We start from the raw sequence: 21,877 nt of genomic DNA, 5'->3' as shown, positions 1-21,877 counted from the left end.
ACTGGGGACACCGTGCGCTCCACAGCATAACACGGTGCCTGCCCGGTCTCTCTAGCCCCCCGGTAACCACAGGAAGTTGGCTCAGGTCTCCTACCTGGCGTAGCCATACTCCCTGTTAGCCCCCCCCCCAAGAAATTTTTGGGGCTGACTCCCGGGCTTCCATCCACGACGCCGCGCTGCCTCCTCGTACCAGCGCCTCTCCGCTTTCGCCGCCTCCCGTTCTTCCTTGGGGCGGCGATATTCTCCTGGCTGAGCCCAAGGTCCTTTACCGTCTAATTCGTCCTCCCATGTCCATACCTCCTCGCGCTGCTCCTGCTGCTGCTTTCTCCTTTGCCCATTACCACACCGCTTGGTCCTGTTGTGGTGGGTGATTCTGTAACGATTCTCTTCTTGTGAAGTAGAGGCGGACCAAAGCGCAGCGTTGTGGTTGTTCATTGTATTTATTGACGACACTATACATGAACAAACTAACGGAAAAAAACAAGAACCGTGAGAACTCAAAACAGCCCTGTCTGGTGCAAACACAAAAACAGGAACAATCACCCACAAACACACAGTGAAACCCAGGCTACCTAAATATGGTTCCCAATCAGAGACAATGACGAACACCTGCCTCTGATTGAGAACCATATCAGGCCGAACATAGAACTAGACCAAAACATAGAAAAACAAACATAGACTGCCCACCCAACTCACGCCCTGACCATACTAAATAAATACAAAAACAAAGGAAATAGAGGTCAGAACGTGATAAACTAAAATTAGGTGATCTATTTGAATTTTAGCAAGTATAGTTTAGAGAATCGTTGTACCATATAAACTGCTGTGCAATATCTTTTCCATAATCCAGAATATTATATTTTCAGCGGTTTGAAGATGATGTACTAAACCAAAAGTAAAAAATACAAAAATGAAAACTTAAGAATAGAAAGACCGCTTCTTAGACTTGGTTTCAATGAGAATGACAGATCTATAACTCTCATTTCTATGTACATATTGCAGCTTTAAATAAATATGGTTTCTACTGGCTCCTAGTGGATTTGTGTAACTCGATAAGAACCCATTCTCCTTCAATAATAACAAATGTCGACATGACTTTTTGACTTTTGAACCATACATCAACATTCTTATATTTATGTTCAGTAAATGTAACTGTACTCTTCTTTAAGCCACCACACAGAATGGAAGAGAGAGAGACGCGGACTCAGCGGTTAGCCAACCATTTTTATTATTTTATTATGTAGTCTAAAAAGGAAGGAAAAGACCATCACTAGAATCCACTTTTATAGACAATATACCAACACACAGATTGCACAAACAAAACAACCCTTGCAATATCAACTGGGTCTATTAGTGAACCTTTTGTGGAACAGAAATATTTGAATGGGAAGAGACTGTCACTGGCAAATATGTTTTATAGACCCAACAACATTATACAGTATAGTATCCCCTCCTCATGGTTACAGACCCAACAACATTATATAGTATAGTATCCCCTCCTCATGGTTACAGACCCAACAACATTATACAGTATAGTATCCCCTCCTCATGGTTACAGACCCAACAACATTATATAGTATAGTATCCCCTCCTCATGGTTACAGACCCAACAACATTATATAGTATAGTATCCCCTCCTCATGGTTACAGACCCAACAACATTATAAAGTATCCCCTCCTCATGGTTACAGACCCAACAACATTATAAAGTATCCCCTCCTCATGGTTACAGACCCAACAACATTATAAAGTATCCCCTCCTCATGGTTACAGACCCAACAACATTATATAGTATAGTATCCCCTCCTCATGGTTACAGACCCAACAACATTATAAAGTATCCCCTCCTCATGGTTACAGACTCAACAACATTATAAAGTATCCCCTCCTCATGGATACAGACCCAACAACATTATAAAGTATCCCCTCCTCATGGTTACAGACCCAACAACATTATATAGTATAGTATCCCCTCCTCATGGTTACAGACCCAACAACATTATAAAGTATCCCCTCCTCATGGTTACAGACCCAACAACATTATAAAGTATCCCCTCCTCATGGTTACAGACCCAACAACATTATAAAGTATCCCCTCCTCATGGTTACAGACCCAACAACATTATATAGTATAGTATCCCCTCCTCATGGTTACAGACCCAACAACATTATAAAGTATCCCCTCCTCATGGTTACAGACCCAACAACATTATAAAGTATAGTATCCCCTCATGGTTACAGACCCAACAACATTATACAGTATAGTATCCCCTCCTCATGGTTACAGACCCAACAACATTATACAGTATAGTATCCCGTCCTCATGGTTACAGACCCAACAACATTATAAAGTATCCCCTCCTCATGGTTACAGACCCAACAACATTATAAAGTATCCCCTCCTCATGGTTACAGACCCAACAACATTATAAAGTATCCCCTCCCCCTGGTTACAGACCCAACAACATTATATAGTATCCCCTCCTCATGGTTACAGACCCAACAACATTATAAAGTATCCCCTCCTCATGGTTACAGACCCAACAACATTATAAAGTATCCCCTCCTCATGGTTACAGACCCAACAACATTATATAGTATCCCCTCCTCATGGTTACAGACCCAACAACATTATATAGTATAGTATCCCCTCCTCATGGTTCCAGACCCAACAACATTATACAGTATAGTATCCCCTCCTCATGGTTACAGACCCAACAACTTTATATCGTATCCCCTCCTCATGGTTATAGACCCAACAACATTATACAGTATAGTATCCCCTCCTCATGGTTACAGACCCAACAACTTTATATAGTATAGTATCCCCTCCTCATGGTTATAGATCCAACAACATTATACAGTATAGTATCCCCTCCTCATGGTTACAGACCTGACAACATTATACAGTATAGTATCCCCTCCTCATGGTTACAGACCTGACAACATTATACAGTATAGTATCCCCTCCTCATGGTTACAGACCCAACAACATTATACAGTATAGTATCCCCTCCTCATGGTTACAGACCTGACAACATTATACAGTATAGTATCCCCTCCTCATGGTTACAGACCTGACAACATTATACAGTATAGTATTCCCTCATGGTTACAGACCTGACAACATTATACAGTATAGTATCCCCTCCTCATGGTTACATACCTGACAACATTATACAGTATAGTATCCCCTCCTCATGGTTACAGACCTGACAACATTATACAGTATAGTATCCCCTCCTCATGGTTACAGACCTGACAACATTATACAGTATAGTATCCCCTCCTCATGGTTACAGACCTGACAACATTATACAGTATAGTATCCCCTCATGCTTACAGACCCAACAACTTTATATCGTATCCCCTCCTCGTGGTTACAGACCCAACAACTTTATATCGTATACCCTCCTCGTGGAGAAAGCACATGAGCTAATTATAATACACAAAGTAAGCAAAACAATGAAATGCATCATTCTAACATTGCCTAAAATGATGAATAAGATAGACCTATATAAGCAATATAACAATGTAGATGTACAAACTATGACATAAGGGAACGATGCACGGATAAGGGGCAAGCTGTAATTTCGATTAAGACATGAGCGAGCTGAGATAGACGAGCTGAGATATTCCTATGCGTTCAGCACTTTTGAAATGGACAGCGACAGAATTCAGAATATGTGCCATTCTTACAGTATTCTCCCTGTACACCAAGTCAGAATAGTAGGCTAAATAATAGGGGCACATAAGCAAGCAAAAAATGCACTCACAATATCCGATGATGACATTTCTCTAAAACAGGCTACATGTGTACCACCTAATCAGAACAGTAGGCTAAGTTCTGAGGGGGAGAGCGACTAAATTTTTAGAGTGAGACACATGCCTACTAACAGCTTACTACACAACATACACCTAGTATTACTTTCTTAGTTACAGTATATATATCTCCCTGGCATATCACTTATGCAGCATCATACAAGACATACAGTGCCTTCGGAAGGTTTTCAGGTCCCTTGACCTTTTTGGCCCAGCTAGAGCGCGGATTTAAACCCGATCGAACATCTCTGTAGAGACCTGAAAATAGCTGTGCAGCAATGCTTCCCATCCAACCTGACAGAGCTTGAGAGGATCTGCAGAGAAGAATGGGAGAAACTCCCCAAATACAGGTGTGCCAAGCTTGTAGCGTCATACCCAAGAAGACTCGATGCTGTAATCGCGGCAAAAGGTGTGATGAGTAAAGTGTCTGAATAGTTATGTAAATATGATATTTCAGTTTTTTTTTAGTTGTATAAATTTGCTAAAATGTATAACTTTTTTTGCTTTGTCATTATGGGGTATTGTGTGTAAATTGATGAGGTAGCACACATGTTCTGCAGTCGGAAAGTAATGTACATACTGGGGGAAAAACTGCTGTCTACCAACTTTGACGCAGTTAAGTGGTCTCTTTCCGAAAACTTTCTTGCACATGAGCAGCGATTTATGTCGCATGCCTCCATCACGTGTGCAGTGTTACGGTTTCTCTGCCTTGGTTCAGTGGCATCAACATGTCCTGCGGACAGTGCATCAGTTTGCTCGCAAACTGTGCCAATCACCGCACAACCAGAGAAGATGAACCATGCCTACGGGCTGTGTTTTCCCTGCCCCTCCACCACAGAAAGCACTGAGCTAGGCTTGTATGCTTCTTTATTAACTCAAGGACATTTTACTTTTTTTTTTTTTTACATTGTTTGCTAAACTGATATGTGACACGAATTAATGCCAGAATTACTTGCAGAACAGGCATTTTTTAAAATGTATTATTATTATTGTATAATTTGTTTTAAACAGGTGGGGCTCAAAACCTGAATGACGGCTCGTCACTGCATCAATCACCTGAAATGATTTTCACAAAAATAAAATGTCACTGATCATACACTGTAGTAATGTTGGACATGTTGCTTGCTGTGTTCTAATAAAAATCATTAAGCTGTTTCTCTTTGATGACCTTTGGGCTGACCCCTGACCTGTGTGTGTCCACAGAGCGAGGAACACAGAGCCTGTGTGCATCAACCTGCAGTCCCAGATCCTCAACTGCTACAAGGAGAACCGGGAGCAGACATTGCAATGCTCAGACCTGGCCAAAACGTACATGCAGTGCATCGACGCAGCCAAGAAGGTCAGTGTTCACTATAGGCTTTCATTCAGTAGATGCCTGGAGGTTTTCATGACCTCTTTCTACACAAATAGCTAAATATATTTTATAGTCAATTCACCGGTTCATATTTTTTTCCCAACCACATCCAGTAAATATAAAACTGTATTTTTGTCCCTGCTTCAAATAACCAGAGCCCAGGTTCCCAAAAGCATCTTAAGGCTAAGTTCATCATTAGAACCTTCGTCTGAGCATCGTTAAATCTCAGAGCTGTTTCCCAAAAACCATCATTACTAAAGTCGCACTTGAAAGCGCTTGTTATTTACTGACTGCCTCAGACCACTCGTAGAACAGCGTGCGTTGTTAGATGCTTTTCTGCCCTTCCAAGTCACGTTATACTGTACACAGAAGATCTCTGCTAATCACAGAATCAAGTTTATCGTTCTCGCTGTGACTGCCGATAACGTCAGAGCGAAATCGACTACAGATACAAAGTTACCAATTGCAATTTTTACAATCCTAGGATAAAAAGAGGCTTCAAATGAAAACCGAGATGACTGCAAAGATCAATACAGTATAGGCTACATATTTCTATCATATTGAAATGAATTTCAGCGTTCTCTCTGTGTGGTGTTTTGGGAACCGCATGTTACATCTTCGGTCGTTGTAGGAACGATGCATCGTTAAAACACCCGTAAGCTTAAGTTCCATCGCTATGGGGATGCTGGACCTTGTCTACAGGAGTGTATGCAGTAGTCAAAGTAAAGAGGTTTCTAGCATCTCTGCCCCCAAGTCAAATCTGGCTCCCTTACAGTTTTATAGCCTCCTCTTCACAAAAGTGCTACCCCTAGATATAGAGACAGTTCCTTGAAGTTTGTGTACTAGCAGCATGATATTCTACTGTGAGTTGAAAGTGCACTTGATAATATATACATGCCACGTACTGCACTGTTCTGGTCTGCTCTGGATCTACACCGAGGAAAGCTCCAGGGCGCTCCAGCTCCTTGCATGGCAAGTACTCATAAAACATGTGCTAATCAGCTCTGTGAACCTCCTCTCCTCCAGCCCTGTGTGTGTGGGTGCCATTCCATCGCACCAATCTGAGCCAACAAGGAACTTTCTCTCTACATTAGCCCAACTAGATAGAGGTTTGAAGTCGGGGATACCTTTTGAAGAGACTGTGTGAATCCCAAACCAGCCCCTCGTCCCTACCAACTCGCTTGGAGGGCCCTCCGTTGTCACGTGTTGCTGACAAAACTCAGAGGGGGAATTCAAGAGCGACGACGGAGATAAAATTAACCTTTCAACTTCGGGACACACTCGTGACTTTATTGAATTCAGTTCATATTCCACATTTAAATAATAAAACAAGCATGAAATTCGAATGGAAAAATATCCCCTATCGTTTTACAAGATATATAAACCTCTATCATCAATCAATCAATAAAATGTATTTATGAAGCCCTTTTTACATCAGCAGATGTCACAAAGTAGTTATACAGAAAACCAGCCTAAAACCCCAACCAGCAAGCAATGTAGATGTGACTTAGCACGATGGCTAGGGAAAACTCCCTACGAAGGCAGGAACCTAGGGAGGGACTTAGCACGATGGCTAGGAACAACTCCCTACGAAGGCAGGAACCTAGGGAGGGACTTAGCACGATGGCTAGGAACAACTCCCTACGAAGGCAGGAACCTAGGGAGGGACTTAGCACGATGGCTAGGAACAACTCCCTACGAAGGCAGGAACCTAGGGAGGGACTTAGCACGATGGCTAGGAACAACTCCCTACGAAGGCAGGAACCTAGGGAGGGACTTAGCACGATGGCTAGGAACAACTCCCTACGAAGGCAGGAACCTAGGGAGGGACTTAGCACGATGGCTAGGAACAACTCCCTACGAAGGCAGGAACCTAGAGAGGGACTTAGCACGATGGCTAGGAACAACTCCCTACGAAGGCAGGAACCTAGAGAGGGACTTAGCACGATGGCTAGGAACAACTCCCTACGAAGGCAGGAACCTAGAGAGGGACTTAGCACGATGGCTAGGAACAACTCCCTACGAAGGCAGGAACCTAGAGAGGGACTTAGCACGATGGCTAGGAACAACTCCCTACGAAGGCAGGAACCTAGAGAAGAACCAGTAACAGTTTAACATTTAATTTGGGAGTTATTTCATATGTGCCAAGCCTTGAAATCAGACACAAGCAAATACAGGTGGCTTATAATTAGGCATGCCTCTCCATTATTTTGTGTGAAATTCCGCAATCTAAAAAATAAGGTGGTTATGGGATACCACTTCACTGTGAAGCCGGCGGAGTAGCTGGCTCGGTCCAAGTGGCAATCGGAGGGTCTAATAAGCCCCTAAACCTTCCATCATTTTCACACCCTCAGCTTTGGGACACTTGTGCATATGGCGGAGGCGCTCGCAAATGGAGGGGCGAGGGGAAGGCGTGATTTGGGATTCAGCCTCTTTTATCTAAAATAGTTTCGATTTGGTTTTAGTCATTTTAAAGTACATTGAATTTGCAGAGCAGTGAACATCATCATCATGGAGTGTTTTCTATCCATGTCTGAGGCCAGTTTGATGTAAACATGGTGTGGAACCAGAAGACTTTCCCGTGAAATGCTGGTATCCCTTTCATACACAGACCAAAATCCCTCTAATTTACCATGCCTGCATTTTTATACCAGCTTTTCTGTCCGTCTGAAAGGTGTAGGGGGAATATAAAACCCACCTGAAGATCTAGTCATGATTCCTGAATTTTTACAGAGCCTGTAACCAAAATAAAGCTATCGCTTCTGTGGGACTGGTTCTCTGATTTTTTTGCAAGTAAATTAATAAACACTTCCCAAAATAGAAATGCAAACAACCCCCATGGTTTAACAACACCCCCCCCCCCCCTCCCAATTTGCCAGTTACCCACTGATCTGTATAAATGGGGTATACCTGCAAATAAGTGGTCAATAAGGGTTTGTTTGAAAGGGGGTCATATAAACATATTGTTTGCAGGTCTGAAATGGGTGTAGTCTAGTTACTGTATGATTTCATTTGAAGTTAGTGTAGGAGGAGGCTGACCGTCCAGACCCACTGCAGACCTCACACACTGCCTTATAATAGCTCAGCAAGAAAATGCATCTTCAGGTGTGTGTGTGTGTTGTATCTCCCCCTCTGTTTGGTGGAGATGGACTTGGGTTAAGGTGATGGTTAGAGGGGAGGAACAGAGGCAGGCCTTATTAGAGAGGGGATGTCTGAGGCCAGAGCGGAGCCAGTGCGGTGGCGTCTGGGGAGGGGAGCGCGTGAGGCTAGGAGGAGGCTGGGAGGTGCCCACCATTGTCCCTGTCTCGGATAATGAGTTGAGATTGCCTGATCCGTCTCCACGCTCCACTGGATTCTCAAGTAATTTACAGAGAGAGAGAGAGATGCCCTGACTTTGATGGTGATAGATGTTTTGAGCTTTCCTGCATTTAGCACAAAAGAAAAAGGTTGGAGGGAGAAAGAGAGAGAGAAAGAGACAGGGAGCGATGAGAATGCGCTGGTTAGGGTAGCGTGTCTGATGCCGGATTGATGTTGCAGTACGACCAGGGTCGGTTTTAGACCTCAGAAACTTTTAAAGCTGTTTTCTCCCTGTGCGCTCCCTTCTGTGTAGCCCAGACTTGGCATAGACCGCCAATGGAGGTTTTTGTGTTAAAGTCTGGGCATTATTCCCAAAGCCCCACTGTCAGCCTTGGGAAGGAGTGAGTGAACCTTCAACCCTCCCTCTGGCCTCCACCTGTCCTGCAGCAGTTTACACCTCCAGCCTATGTTGAATGTGTTGGACTGCTTTATGCAGATTTTACCTTTAGAGTAAATGCTCCAGTGTCTATTGCCCACCCCAAATGTATTAGGTACAGCTGAAGTCAGAACTTTACATACACCTTAGCCAAATACATTTAAACTCTGTTTTTTACAATTCCCAACATTTAATCCTAGTAAAAATTCACTGTCTTATGTCAGTTAGAATCACCACTTTATTTTAAGAATGTGAAATGTCAGAATAATAGTAGAGTGATTTATTTCAGTGTTTATTTCATTCATCACATTCCCAGTGGGTCAGAAGTTTACATTCACTCAATTAGTATTTGGTAGCATTGCCTTTTGAATGATTTAACTTGGTTCAAATGTTTCGGGTAGCCTTCTGTAAGCTTCCCACAATAAGTTGGGTGAATGTTGGCCTATTCCTTCTGACAGAGCTGGTGTAACTGAGTCAGGTCTGTAGGCCTCCTTGCTTGCACACGCTTTTTCACTTCTGCCCACAAATGTTCTATAGGATTGAGGTCAGGGCTTTGCGATGGCCACTCCAATACCTTGACTTTGTTGTCCTTAAGCCATTTTGCCACAACTTTGGAAGTATGCTTGGGCTCATTGTCCATTTGGAAGACCCATTTGTGACCAAGCTCAGGTGATGTCCTGAGATGTTGCTTCAATATATCCACATAATTGTCCTTCCTCATGATTCCATCTATTTTGTGAAGTGCACCATGTCCTCCTGGAGAAAAGCACCCCCACAACATGATGCTGCCACCCCCGTGCTTCACGGTTGGGATGGTGTTCTTCGGCTTGCAAGCCGCCCCCTTTTTCCTCCAAACATAACGATGGTCATTATGGCCAAACAGTTCAAGTACAATCTTTGTCCCCATGTGCAGTTGCAAACCGTAGTCTGGCTTTTTTATGGCGGTTTTGGAGCAGTGGCTTCTTCCTTGCTGAGCGGCCTTTCAGGTTATGTCGATATAGGACTCGTTTTACTGTGGATATAGATACTTTTGTACCTGTTTCCTCCAGCATCTTCACAAGGTCCTCTGCTGTTGTTTTGGGATCGATTTGCACTTCCTGAGCGGTATGACAGCTGCGTGGTCCCATGGTGTTTATACTTGTGTGCTATTGTTTGTACAGATGAACGTGGTACCTTCAGGCGTTTGGAAATTGCTCCCAAGGATGAACCAGACTTGTGGAGGTCTACAATTGTTTTTCTGAGGTCTTGGCTGATTTCTTTTGATTTTCCCATGATGTCAAGCATAGAGGCACTGATTTTGAAGGTAGGCCTTGAAATACATCCACAGGTACACCTCCAATTGACTCAACTGATGTCAATTAGCCTATCAGAAGCTTCTAAAGCCATGACAATTTTCTGGAATTTTCCAAGCTGTTTACAGGCATAGTCAACTTAGTGTATGTAAATTTCTGACCCACTGGAATTGTGATACAGTGAATTATAAGTGAAATAATCTGTCTGTAAACAATTGTTGGAAAAATGACTTGTGTCATGCACAAAGTAGATGTTCTAACCGACTTACCAAAACTGTAGTTTGTTAACAAGAAATTTGTGGAGTGGTTGAAAAACGAGTTTTAATGACTCCAACCTAAGTGTATGTAAACTTTTGACTTCAGTTGTATATTTGTCTTTTTCCAGAAGCTAATGTACCCACATGGAGTGATATTCACCACCTTTTATGTTTTATACAACTGCAGTTATTTTGTTTACAGTGTGTCTCAAACTGGGTCGCTGGATGTCATTTAGTAATTTCATTATTATACATTCACAGGAAAATCTATCATCAGTTAAATGTTTTCAATCAGAAGTTTTTATAAATCAATTATTTACTTATTATTTTGGTCTGGGTATGTTTTCATTGGTGGTTCACGAAGCAAAAATGTTTGGGAACCCCTGGCCTATAGGACAGTCTGTATTTGTTGCTGAGATTCTGTCTGCCTTTTTCTAACGGTGTGCTACTCAGTTCTGACCTGTCCCTGTGCTGTACGGAAGCTGCCACCTCATGTCTTAACCTACCTGAGCTCCTGATGTTGACAATTCTGCAGCCTCAGCTCTCTGATTGGCTGCCCTGCGCTGTTGCCGATGCGGCAAGTTTATTTTCATTTCAGACCCTGGGGTCACCGTCTTCGCCCCTGCCTGTCATAGGTCTCTGAGACACACAAGCTCCTCTGCCAGCGCTACTCTAATCCTGTCAACCTCACAAACACACTTTCTCTCTCTCAAACCTGCTCCTCGCCATCAGCCGTCAGCTCCACTGTCCATCAGGACACACTTTGTAGAGTTACTGGGTGCGTTATGTTCGATCCACTCAGTCCGTTGGCAAGGGCAGAATATCCCCAGCAGCTTGGTTAACTAGCCAAGCTGTTGGACCCTTCCTGGTCTATGGAAGTTGAGAGACCACAACAGCAGACCGGCAGGTCAACCACAACAGCAGGCCGGCAGGTCAACCTATCTGCTTTGTAGCCTTGGGTGAGCCCCAGTGATCGAGGGCTGTTATTAACATGATTAATGGGAATGTATGCTGTGTCTGAGGCTTTAATGATGTGTGAACAGATCAAATCAAGGCAAATGAACTCCGTATTTCCTCAGGATGACATAAGTATGGTTCTACAGTAGATCTGAGGGAGCTGATGTTTTTAAGTTCAAGTGAGAAAAACCTATTGATCTGTGTTTTAGATTGAACTCATGCTGCAGGGCAGATATTACACTTAACACCCTGTCAACAGAGAGATGAGAAGAAATATAGGAATAAAAACAACAGATAAGAAATAAAGGTGAGGTAAGAAACAGAGCGGGAAAGAGAATAAGTACATGGACTAGGTCTCTTAAAGCAGGAGACGGAGGAGCTGGGAGTGAGAGAGAGGAGTGCTATTTAAGGAGGTGAAGAGAGATGGACAGCAGAGGGACACGGAGAGGGATGCCAGTCCAGGTCCCTCATCACTCAGTCTTAATGAAGTGTTCCTGGCTGCACAGGGCCTATACAGACCGCAGGCTTCTGTCCAACCAGACTGTCACACTGCAGTAATCACTGCTCCACACACAGCTGAATATGGACCAGACCAGTAGCTACACTTCTATAGCTGATTCCAGATAAGTAACTACGATTCTACAGCCAAAGCCTTCAATACTCTTCACATACTTCTGCAACTTATAACATACTGTATGTCTAAATTCACACCAGTTAAACTTTTGCCAGATGCAAAACTTCAAGGGCATAAGTAGGACAACAGTAAGACAAGTTGTACAACAAAGTTTCCCTGTCTAGTGGCACTTTACTTTTTTCACTTAGTTTTATTTCAGTCTTCTTTGGCAATTACATAGGTTAGTGTTCCATCCATGTGTAGGGTGAAGAGGCTGTCACAGCTCTATGACCTCTTGTGATTCAGTCAGTGTCCAGTGAAGAGGGTGACAGTGGTGACAGCCAGACCATCGCCCTGTGAGAGAGAGCCAGTCCAGTGTGTTAGACTGAAGAGCCCCCTCTCTGCTCTCTGTGGCCCTCAGCAGAGCCTCATTAAAGAGGCAGGAGCCAGGCTGTGGAGGGACTGGCCCTAATCACTAGTTATCTATCTGACTGCAGCCCAGAACACACAGCAACACACACAGTAGAGGCATAGTCAACCAGGCCTGCAGTGGAGAATCATTCCAATTATTTCAATGTGAAACCCCAGCGCGGCGAGCACACTGGTGTGTGAAGTCAAACACGGCAGTCGGAGGTTGGAAACTTGGCCTCTCTCTCTCTCTCTCTCTCTCTCTCTCTCTCTCTCTGTCTCTCTCTCTCTCTCTCTCTCTGTCTCTCTCTCTCTCTGTCTCTGTCTCTCTGTCTCTGTCTCTCTCTCTCTCTGTCTCTCTCTCTCTCTCTCTATCTCTCTCTCTGTCTCTCTCTCTCTCTCTTTCTCTCTGTCTCTTTCTCTCTCTCTGTCTCTCTCTCTCTCTCTGTCTCTTTCTCTCTCTCTCTCTCTCTCTCTCTCTCTCTCTCTCTCTCTCTCTCTCTCTCTCTCTCTCTCTCTCTCTCTCTCTCTCTCTAGAGTCATCAGAATCTGACAGAGACAGAGAGACAGAGAGAGAGAGATGTTGTTGTAGTAGTAGTATAAGGGGCAAGAGCTGTAATTGTGTTTTTCTGTTTGTGTTTGACCTCCCGGTATATCTCTCTTTTATGTTTCTTCCTCGTTCTTTCTTTCACATTGGATTCACTGGTTTAATGTTCTTATTGTCTGAGGCATCGTCATAAAAAGCCTTTCCCTCCTTTCAGACATGAATTGATCCAGGCTCGGAGAAGCAGCCAATCAGATCCAAGACCATTATCTCTCTGGCGTCACCTTGCTATTCGGCACATTGTTTTCAGACAACACAACATGCAATAACGGCACACTTGACTAGTGAATAGCACGGCGTATCGGGGGAAATTTGTTTCCAATTTAGTCCAACAATTGCAAAGGTTTATGTAATGTGTGTTTTTTAATGGTAGTTTGGTTTCAGGGCCTAAGTATTGTTCAAGGAAAGGGTATACTGGAACATTTCTGTTATAATGGTATTCTAGAGCAAGTCACAATCATGTTTTTCTTCAACAGACGAAAACAGAGAGGTAAATGTACAAGTGGATCGATTTGTTTTCTCCATCACAATACAATACAAGACTTTGTGCGCATCTCTGACTGTTTGGAGTAAAAACTATCAATGTATCTCTGAAGTCACTAAGATCTTCCAACTTAAAACCCGGCCTCTTCATTTGGTTCATAACCTGTGTCGTGTCTATGGCATCATTAAAAGTGAAGACTGTTATTTTATCAAATCAATTCTCTGTAATTATTATTACGTGATTAAACTAATCATGTAAATTTAATTAACTAGGAAGTCGGGGCACCACGGAAAATCTTCAGATTACAAAGTTATAATTTTCCGAATATAACTCTTCAGATACTTTATTATCTGATCAATTTGTCTTTAATTAATGAATTATTCTTTACCTCACGTTAGTCTCATTCCAAACATCGTAAATTGTTGGTTATCTGCACGAACCCAGCCTAAACTATGAATCATCCATACACCAATTGGCTTAATCATTTATTTACTAACTAACTAAATAATCACAGAAATGCATGAACAAGCAAACAGTAGATATTGGTTACTAACAATGATAGGGAATATCCCCTTGTGGGCTAAACCGATATGACGGCTAGGTGGACAAAGTGAAGGGGGTGTGAACTGAGAGAGCGGGAAAGACCAAATGGATCACTACACACTGGATTAATTAATTATATTAATTGAAATGCTAATCCTTTGCACATGAACGCTCGCTCATTCGGGAATAATTGCAATCAATATATTTACGCCATTATGTAGTTGTCTTCTCTGTTGGAATTGTCAGTCAGTTCATCAGAGAGTCTCTGGCTACTCATAGTGGCGGCTCCTGATACTGTCTGTTGTATGGATACGTCAGGCGTCCATGGTTCTCAGAGTAGATGTTTCGGCGGTCGTCGGTATTCACATCCCAGGTTTACATAGTTTCTAGCTGCAGACTAGTAATTAGTATCTAAGTTTTGCTCTTATTCTGTAGGGATCGATAGTCTCAGAGTTTAACCGTTTCCAGCCGTGTAGCCAATGCTCCACGTAGTATAGTTTTCTAGTTTTGGTACTCAAACCTGTACCACCTCAGCTTACACCGAGGTATGCGTGGTCTGAGAGGTTCATCTCACTCTGGAGATTCGTCCACGTCGGTCAGTGTTCTCGTACTAGATTTGCTACCTTTCCAGCTTCAGTCTGTTAGGCTGTAATCTAGGACTCACTTCTTCTTGGGTGATCAATAGTTCAGAGTTCATACTATTTCACGTGTAGTGCAAGCTGTCACGTTTCCTGGCCTGTATGGTTGAAATTAGAATTAGCCCTTTTTAAATGTGAGGACAAGTCCTCCCATATTTGGAATTTAGGTGACATTGGGTCATGGGGGCTTTTATAGAAATGTAGAAAAGGGGTTGGTTCATAATTTACAACCAATGCCTATTCACTTGGGGCTTGGCTCCTGACAGTTAAACTTTACAATGAAGGCAAATTCTCTCATTTTAAAAGGTTAACATCACATTACATCATTTCACAAGTAGTTTCATCTTTACTCATTCATATTATACAAGAATTAGATGCAAGCCTCATAAATGAGGAACCTGTATAAACAGAGTTAGGGTAATGTGGCTGGATTGTCTTTCATGAGGTCACAAACATGAAACAAAATGGACCGGGTCATAGCTGGCTTCTCCACCGACCATTTACACACATATTGTTCAATTCTCAAATTCTGGAATGTAGTAGAATTTGGCAGGAGTTCCTTTGTTCTACTGTGAAACACTCTCTCTCCATACTGCATGGCCAGGGAGAGTCTCTTTACGGAATTTATGATGTGGGGGTTAAGTTATAAAACTGCCCCCCCCTCCTAACAGGAGAGGGGGGTTGTTCACATCTCTGCTAGCCAACTCACTGAAAGGGCTAGCGTCATGACACCTGCCTCCATCACAATCACAATGTTAACCTCTTCACCCAGCCACTGATGTAAAGTGTCTCCCCTGCCGTTTATGAAAGAGTCTGGCTTTTGTTTTTCTGTACTGTAATTTGCTGTGCTGTGCACTACAGTAGCACTACTATAATGGGAATTATAAGCACTCATTTTTGCACTCTGTTTTGTCGCTATGGATTATTCAAAATGTTCTGCTCGGCTTTGTGACAGAGGTGACAGCGAGGGTGTGTTGGTTCTCTGTTTCTTTATCTCCCTCTCTTCTTTCAGTCTCTGTCTTTCTCATTTCTCACTGTTTCTTTATCTCCCTCTTCTTTCAGTCTGTCTTTCTCATTTCTCACTGTTTCTTTATCTCCCTCTTCTTTCAGTCTGTCTTTCTCATTTCTCACTGTTTCTTTATCTCCCTCTTCTTTCAGTCTCTGTCTTTCTCATTTCTCACTCTGTTTCTTTATCTCCCTCTCTTCTTTCAGTCTGTCTTTCTCATTTCTCACTGTTTCTTTATCTCCCTCTCTTCTTTCAGTCTGTCTTTCTCATTTCTCACTGTTTCTTTATCTCCCTCTCTTCTTTCAGTCTGTCTTTCTCATTTCTCACTGTTTCTTTATCTCCCTCTCTTCTTTCAGTCTGTCTTTCTCATTTCTCACTGTTTCTTTATCTCCCTCTCTTCTTTCAGTCTGTCTTTCTCATTTCTCACTGTTTCTTTATCTCCCTCTTCTTTCAGTCTCTGTCTTTCTCATTTCTCACTCTGTTTCTTTATCTCCCTCTTCTTTCAGTCTCTGTCTTTCTCATTTCTCTCTCTGTTTCTTTATCTCCCTCTCTTCTTTCAGTCTCTGTCTTTCTCATTTCTCACTCTGTTTCTTTCGCTTTCTCAGCCCACATTAATTTATTCAGCTTCACCTCACCTGCCCATTAGCTGCTAAGCCCCTTGTTAGGACCAGAGAAAGCCCCCCAGTCTCACATACTGTATGGTCTTCCCAACCTCTAGTACTGTCAAGCTGGCACACACAGTGCATTTGGAAAGTATTCAGACCCCTTCCCTTTTTCCATATTTTGTTACGTTCCAACAGAACAACGACCCTAAACACACAGCCAAGACGACGCAGATGGCTTCGGGACAAGTCTCTGAATATCCTTGAGTTGCTCAGCCAGTGCCCATATTTAAACCGGATTGAACATCTCTGGAGAGACCTGAAAATAGTTGTGCCGCGACAATCCCCATCCAACCTGACAGCGCCTAAGAGGTTCTGCAGAGAAGAATGGGAGAAATTCCCCAAAAACAGGTGTGCCAAGCTTGTAGCGTCATACCCAAGAAGACTCCAGGCTGTAATCGCTGCCAAAGGTGCTTCAACAAACTATTTTTACTTTATTTATTTTTAACCTTTATTTAACTAGGCAAGTCAGTTAAGAACAAATTCTTATTTACAATGAAAGCCTTCCGGGGAACAGTGGGTTAACTGCCTTGTTCAGGTGCAGTACAATTTTTTTTTTTGCTTTGTTATTGTGTGTAGATTAATGTGGAACAAAAACAATTGAATCCATTTTTGAATAAGGCTGTAACGTAACAAAATATGTAAAATGTCAAGGTTCTGAATACTTTCCGAATGCCTTCCAGGATACATTGACGATTGATAAAGCTATATCTCACCTCTGGAGTAGTTTCTACCACGGAACGGCAAAGTGGTCTAGCATTAACAGTGATGCGTTAAACATTGTCTTGCTCTACCCCTTCCCCTCTCTCTCTCTTTCCCTTTTCTATCCTCCATCTCTTTTGTTGTTTCACTGAGTGCTATCGAACAGCACATCAAGATGAATCCAAAGCCACCATTTTGGGCTTTCATTAGCGCTGTGGCCCAGGCGGCACCGTCAACACAAAGCTTTCAAACGTCCATCAGTGAAGGGATGGACACAATGGGCTCCAGGGGTTGCTGGCTGACCTTTCCACAGAGCCTCTCCTCTTGTGCCACCAGCCTCTCTTTCTCTGTTTTTCTCTCTCTCTCTGTGTGATAGATCAGATCATAACACAGGTCCAGGGCCCACGTATTGTGGAGTTGAAAGCCACCTCAAACGCTAAACAATCGGCACACTTTGGCTTTTCTGTAGCGCATTTCACAGAGCGCCTGTGCCTGGGGTTGGACCCTGCTTTATCCCCGTGGGTGAAAGGCTGTGTAAGGCCCCCAGCTGAGATAAATGTACAGCCTGCCTGACCGTCTGGGGGGGGGGGGGGGGGGGGGGGGGAATGTTACCTTAAAATAATTTCTCCCCTTTTCTAAAATGTTTTAGTAAAATAAACGTGTTGGTTGTTTTTTGTGGCATCCTGACTTCCCCACCCAAGGCTGGGTTGATGTGCTCACTTTCATGTGGAACTTCAAAGCAATTGATCCCTCTCCTCGTCAATACAATCATCAGAAATAATACATCTAAAATAGTCAATAATACATCAAGGGCTAGGAGCAGCTATCTCTCCACACAGGAAAGCTCTTAGTGGAAAAACAGGCACTTGCATCACATCTCTGGGAAAAAATGTCCTTGCCTGCATGTCTCTGTGGCGGAGTGGAGGTTATCGCCCAGGAATTCCAATTGCCTGCCAGTCATCAGATAAGATGAATTTCCAATTGAGCTAAAGCCTTTGCCATGGAGAAAGGACGAGTGCTCAGTTCCTTTCCTTTATGCCCCAAAACTATCTGAGCAGAAAATAAATGCCATTGCCCCTGCCATGGAGGAATCAGGCTAGTATAACTTTCCTCCCCCTGCCATGGAGGAATCAGGCTAGTATAACTTTCCTCCCCCTGCCATGGAGGAATCAGGCTAGTATATTTTTCCTCCCCCTGCCATGGAGGAATCAGGCTAGTATAACTTTCCTCCCCGTGCCATGGAGGAATCAGGCTAGTATAACTTTCCTCCCCCTGCCATGGAGGAATCAGGCTAGTATAACTTTCCTCCCCCTGCCATGGAGGAATCAGGCTAGTATAACTTTCCTCCCCCTGCCATGGAGGAATCAGGCTAGTATATTTTTCCTCCCCCTGCCATGGAGGAATCAGGCTAGTATAACTTTCCTCCCCGTGCCATGGAGGAATCAGGCTAGTATAACTTTCCTCCCCCTGCCATGGAGGAATCAGGCTAGTATAACTTTCCTCCCCCTGCCATGGAGGAATCAGGCTAGTATAACTTTCCTCCCCCTGCCATGGAGGAATCAGGCTAGTATAACTTTCCTCCCCCTGCCATGGAGGAATCAGGCTAGTATAACTTTCCTCCCCCTGCCATGGAGGAATCAGGCTAGTATAACTTTCCTCCCCCTGCCATGGAGGAATCAGGCTAGTATAACTTTCCTCCCCCTGCCATGGAGGAATCAGGCTAGTATAACTTTCCTCCCCCTGCAATGGAGGAATCAGGCTAGTATAACTTTCCTCCCCGTGCCATGGAGGAATCAGGCTAGTATAACTTTCCTCCCCCTGCCATGGAGGAATCAGGCTAGTATAACTTTCCTCCCCCTGCCATGGAGGAATCAGGCTAGTATAACTTTCCTCCCCCTGCCATGGAGGAATCAGGCTAGTATAACTTTCCTCCCCGTGCCATGGAGGAATCAGGCTAGTATAACTTTCCTCCCCCTGCCATGGAGGAATCAGGCTAGTATAACTTTCCTCCCCCTGCCATGGAGGAATCAGGCTAGTATAACTTTCCTCCCCCTGCCATGGAGGAATCAGGCTAGTATAACTTTCCTCCCCCTGCCATGGAGGAATCAGGCTAGTATAACTTTCCTCCCCCTGCCATGGAGGAATCAGGCTAGTATAACTTTCCTCCCCCTGCCATGGAGGAATCAGGCTAGTATAACTTTCCTCCCCCTGCAATGGAGGAATCAGGCTAGTATAACTTTCCTCCCCCTGCCATGGAGGAATCAGGCTAGTATAACTTTCCTCTCAGATGGAATGTTGTCACCAGATGGTTGAGATATGTTCCTGGCTGTAAAAATGGACTGCTTTCTAAACTGACTGTATCGGTGACATACAGCATAAATTCACTTTCCATAAATTAAGTATGGAAGTTGCAAAATAATTATTTATTTTTAATTGATAAAGATGAAAGAAAAGAAGAGTCTAATCATCAATAATGTACAGACACTCCTTTTCACTCTCTACCTTCAGCTGGTTAGATGTCTCTGCATGGACACGCAGGTTAGCCTTTTGGCATGAATCGTGTTCTGGAGGCAGCTCTGCAGAGTGGTCACTAGCTGGCACAGCCACAAAGTCATACAATCTGATTTTAAACCTAACCCTAACCTTAACCACACTGCTAACCTTAATGCCTAACCCTAACCATAAATTAAGACCAAAAAACACATTTTTGTTTTCATATACTTTTGCAATATAGACAATTTAGACTTTACAGCTGGCCTATCCAAGGGGAAATCGCTCAGTTATGACTCTAGGACACAGAACAACATCAGACCGATTTAACATCACTCACAGACACAGTCACAGAGGTCATAGTTTGCATGTACAGTGGCAAGAAAAAGTATGTGAACCCTTTGGAATTACCTGGATTAATGAATTAATTGGTAATCAAATTTGATGCAAGTCACAACAATAGACAAACATAGTGTGCTTAAACTAATAACACACAAATTATTTTATTCTTCTTGTCAATACTGAATATATCATTTTAACATTCACAGTGTATTTTGGAAAAAGAATGTGAACCCCTAGGCTAATGACTTCTCCAAAAGCTCATTGGAGTCATGAGTCAGCTAACCTGGAGTCCAATCAATTGGACGAGATTGGAGATGTTGGTTAGAGCTGCCTTGCCCTGTAATAAAACACTCACAAAATTTGGGTTTGCTATTCACAAGAAGCATTGCCTGATGTGAACCATGCCTCAAAAGAGATCTCAGAAGACCTAAGATTAAGAATTGTTGACTTGCATAAAGATGGAAAGGTTTACAAAAGTTTCTCTAAAAGCCTTGATGTTCATCGGTTCACGGTAAGACAAATTGTCTATAAATGGAGAAAGTTCAGCACGGTTGCTACTCTCCCTAGGAGCGGCCATCCTGCAAAGATGACTGCAAGAGCACAGCGCAGAATGCTCAATGTGGTTAAGAACAACTAAAGACTTACAGAAATCTCTGGAACATGCTAACATCTCTGTTGACAAGTCTACTATACGTAAAACACTAAACAAGAATGCCTTTCATGGGAGGACACCATGGAAGAAGCAACTGCTGTCCAAAAAAAAAACATTGCTGCACGTCTGAAGTTTGCAAAAGTGCACCTGGATATTCCACAGCGCTACTGGCAAAATATTCTGTGAACAGATGAAACTACAGTAGAGTTGTTTTGAAGGAACACAACACTATGTGTGGAGGAATAGAAGGCACAGCACACCAACATACAAACCTCATCCTAACTGTAAATTATGGTGGAGGGAGCATCATGGTTTTGGGCTGCTTTGCTGCCTCAAGGCCTGGACAGTTTGCTATCATAGAGAGAAACATGAATTCCCAAGTTTACCAAGACATTTTGCAGGAGAATGTTAGGCTATCTGTCCGCCAATTGAAGCTCAACAACCGAACGGCCTCAACAGAAGAAAATATGCCTTCTGGAGTGGTCCAGTCAGAGTCCTGACCTCAACCCGATTTGAGATGCTGTAGCATGACTTTAAGAGATCAGTTCACACCGGACATTCCAAGAATATTGCTGAACTGAAACAGTTTTGTGAAGAGGAATGGTCCAAAATTAGTTCTGACCGTTGTGAATGTCTGATCCGCTACTACAGAAAACGTTTGGTTGAGGTTATTGCTACCAAAGGAGGGTCAACCAGTTATTAAATCCAAGAGTTCACATACTTTTTCCAACCTGCACTGTGAATGTTTACACGGTGTTCAAAAAATACATGAAAACGTATAATTGTTTGTGTTATTAGTTTAAACGGACTGTTTGTCTCTTGTTGTGACCTAGATGAAGATCAGATAACAACATTTTATGACCAATTTATACAGAAATCCAGGAATCTCCAAAGGGTTCACATACTTTTTCTTGCCACTGTGTGTTCTCTTCTGGGTTGACCTCTCATCACTGTGGTGATTATTTAGAGGTCAGCGGTCAACATGCTGCTGTCTGACCCCAGTGGTCAGAGCTTCCTGCTGAGGAAAACCTCTTAGCTAATCAAGACTGACCCTACAACAGCTCAAACACTACTATAGCCCCCACGAGAACTATAGGGGAACCTATTACATTTTTAAAGGTGTGTGTGTGTGTCTGTTTGTCTGTAAGTGTGTTTAACTCTGAGTGTGTTTAACCCTGACACACACACACACACATACTTTCCCTGCAGGTGGAGGCGTTGGTTTGTGGCGAGCAGCCACGTCCCTCACACTGTGCTCTGATGGGATGTGTTGTGGTCTTGGTCATGACGTAAGGCGTATTGATTCTGCTGCTCTCCG

The 21,877-nt window shown here is 43.2% G+C and overlaps 1 protein-coding gene across 2 annotated transcripts in view; it reads left to right on the top strand.

Moving 5' to 3' along the window:
- The window catches only part of chchd6a (coiled-coil-helix-coiled-coil-helix domain containing 6a), a 63,466-nt gene that overhangs the window by 40,144 nt on the left and 1,445 nt on the right, over window positions 1–21,877 (top strand). For both annotated transcript variants that reach the window (XM_021616274.3, XM_021616273.3), the window contains one exon: window positions 5,026–5,161. In XM_021616274.3, the coding sequence (XP_021471949.1) occupies window positions 5,026–5,161 (136 nt within the window). The remainder of the gene's footprint in view (window positions 1–5,025; window positions 5,162–21,877) is intronic.

Source organism: Oncorhynchus mykiss, chromosome 9 (genome assembly GCF_057628025.1).
Source record: "Oncorhynchus mykiss isolate SJ-2025 chromosome 9, ASM5762802v1, whole genome shotgun sequence".
NCBI lineage: Eukaryota > Metazoa > Chordata > Actinopteri > Salmoniformes > Salmonidae > Oncorhynchus > Oncorhynchus mykiss.
Note: the sequence above shows the minus strand (reverse complement) of the source record. Positions and strands in the feature narration are given on the sequence as shown.